This window comes from Cynoglossus semilaevis, chromosome 5, assembly GCF_000523025.1.
Source record: "Cynoglossus semilaevis isolate Cse_v1.0 chromosome 5, Cse_v1.0, whole genome shotgun sequence".
NCBI lineage: Eukaryota > Metazoa > Chordata > Actinopteri > Pleuronectiformes > Cynoglossidae > Cynoglossus > Cynoglossus semilaevis.
In genome coordinates, this window is record NC_024311.1 from 12,696,910 (window position 1) to 12,699,599 (window position 2,690).

Consider the following 2,690-nt stretch of genomic DNA (forward strand, 5'->3'; position numbering starts at 1 on the left):
ACTTAGCTATGTCCATTTCTGTTGTTAAAATTCAGAAAAAATAAACTTTTTTGGTACGTCAACTTTTGATCACAGTAGAATCCTATACCAATAAATTCCTGAAAGTTTTCAAAAATAAAAGTTTCTCAAAAATGATTAAAAATACAGTAATTTGCAATTTGTATTAATCGTCGAGTCGACTGGCCAATTTTTTGGTCAACACACTCTTGCACAACTCTTCATTTGTTGCTTTGAATGATCCAAACTTGAATTTCTTTCTGTGAATTTATTATTAATTTTTTACAGTGTCAGTCCATTTGCCAGTAGTGCTGATGACAAAGCAGATGTGATTCTGACTCGGATTGGCAGTGGTTTGCTCATGACCACTGGAGGAAACTGGGAGCTAGTGTCAGACGGTGTCAAGGTTAGAAAGGAATATTTGTCTTTGTGGATGGAAACTCATATAACTGTTCTTGTGTCCAACCAATATAAGGTTCTCTTGTCTTCATTTTTCACATTGGACAGGACATTGTGGCTAAAATGGTTCACGTGGATCCTCATCAGCGTCTGACTGCTTCACAGGTATCATTTCATCATAACGTGACCACAAAGTATTGAAGTTGCATTATGTTATCTTTTAAAATAAATGTCAGTAAAGTATCTGGTAGATTTCAACTGTTCATAATTTCTTCAGGTTCTTCATCATCCTTGGATTACTGATAGAGACCAGCTCTCGGAAAAACCTCTCAGCCGACACGATGTAGACGCTGTCAAGGTCAAATTTTATTGACAAAATTCACATTATGCACTTTTTTTTACACAAAAATGTCAGAATTCAGTACACTTGATTGATACGAGTGAATGTTACTAAAGCTCTTATTCTTATTGGGTTAATTCAGAATTCTATTTAACTAAAAACCAGCGAAATAACAAATATTTAACAAATAGTACTATTAATATCAAATTGAAATGGATAATAATGCTTATAAAATATTCCCAATGTTATTTTCCTGACTTGAATGAGACTTTTGAAATATCTGGATATATGAATAAACTCTTAATATACTGTATATCCGTGGTAACTCTACATTTTCCACAAGATGGTACTGTTTTTTTTCCACGACCACAGTGATGTCCAGCAATGGTGGTCCTGAAGAAAATAATTGTATATCTATGTCTTCCACCAGGGGGCACTGTCAGCGACCTACTCGGCTCTGACAACCATCATGCCTGCTCCTGTCCTGGAGCCCGTCCAGTCGTCCACCCTGGCTCAGAGGAGAGGAGTGAAGAAAGTGGTGAATCCACATGTCGGTACAAAGAACAAAGAGGATGAGAGTGGAACTAAAGACATGATGTAGTACTGCTAGTAGTACTAATTTGTCCCTCTTAAATAAAGACAAAGAAGCACAAACAACCAGTAAAAGAACTGAAAAAAAAACCTTAACAAAGATAGAAACGACAAATTTCAGTCTTTTTTCAAAGAAGCCAGAAACATTTGTAATTTGAAAAACAAAACAAAAACAGAAATTTTCAGATCAAGATTCTCCTTGTTTTTCAAGTAAATATAATTTTGACATGAATCACAATCTGGATTGGACTTGAAAATCTGAACATTAACATTTAGGATGAGATTCTCTCGACAGTGACGTGGTCCATGTTCACAGCTGCATGTTCAATATGTTAATGTCAAACCAAAGGGAATAGAAACCATCCACGTCTCCTGGTTCCTAATGCACTCAATCATTAAACTGTATTTTACAATCGTCTTCCACAAAAACAGCCTACACCTGGTGATAATACGACTGCACTTCACCACTAGGGGCAGTGTGCTAAGTGTCATGTTTAATTTGTCTTAGTTTTTCCAACAATATATTCAAAAAGTGAGTGGTGTCTTTGTGTAATTGCAGTGAGTTTCTCTCTTTCTCTCTCTCTCTCTCTCTCTCTCTCTCTCGTGCCCTGCAGGCTCTTGTTAATCCTCAGCATCTAAGTCTCTGTTTCTGTTGCCCTGCTCGTGTGTCATATGCTGTAGAAGCAGAAGCAGACTGGAGATACAATAAGTGCATATACTCCGCATAGCACACTATGTGTAGTAGCTACTGTTGACAGATAAGAAACCATAACTGATATGTAACTAATGCAAACTTTAGCTCAGTTCTTTACGTCATGTTCGCTGATGCACAATCTGTATGTGTTGTATGAATCTGGGACTGATGCAAGTACGTGAGGCACCAAAGACTGTAGACTCTGTACGGGCTTGTCCCACTCAGTGGGCCTCGACGTAGGTATAAAAGTTCTATGCTAGCCCACTCCAGTGTATCTAATGTAAACCCACGTGTGGCCCACTGGGTGGGTTGCAGCCCTAGCAAAGATGTAAATATTATATTGTTTATGAATTTTGGATGTGCAAATCCACCAGCAGATAGGTTATGTTTTTGTATATACCATTCAGTATCCAGCAGGTGTTTACAGCACTGCACGTGTAGTACTCACAGTGTACATACTGTCTATAGCTGCTCAATTCTTAACTGTTGGCAACAATGACAATGTTTTACTAATGATGGAAAATGCAACGCATAAAGGAAGTCAAACAAATGGTGGTGTTTTTGAAGACACTGCTGACTTGTTTTGTACTTTTATTCTCCCTTCTTTCCTGCTTAGGCTTAACCTGACCCTAACCTTAAGTTCAACCAAAAAAATAAAAAGTCCCAGAA

General features: G+C 37.5%; 1 protein-coding gene across 6 annotated transcripts in view; it reads left to right on the plus strand.

Annotated features, from left to right (window-relative positions):
• The window catches only part of LOC103379121 (ribosomal protein S6 kinase alpha-2-like), a 30,592-nt gene extending 28,021 nt beyond the window's left edge, over positions 1 to 2,571 (plus strand). For all 6 annotated transcript variants that reach the window (XM_008310571.3, XM_025055739.1, XM_025055737.1 and 3 more), the window contains 4 exons: positions 286 to 403; positions 505 to 561; positions 674 to 754; positions 1,167 to 2,571. In XM_008310571.3, coding sequence (XP_008308793.1) covers positions 286 to 403; positions 505 to 561; positions 674 to 754; positions 1,167 to 1,337 — 427 coding nt within the window. In that variant the 3' untranslated portion in view covers positions 1,338 to 2,571. The remainder of the gene's footprint in view (positions 1 to 285; positions 404 to 504; positions 562 to 673; positions 755 to 1,166) is intronic.
• The last annotated feature ends 119 nt before the right edge of the window (positions 2,572 to 2,690 follow it).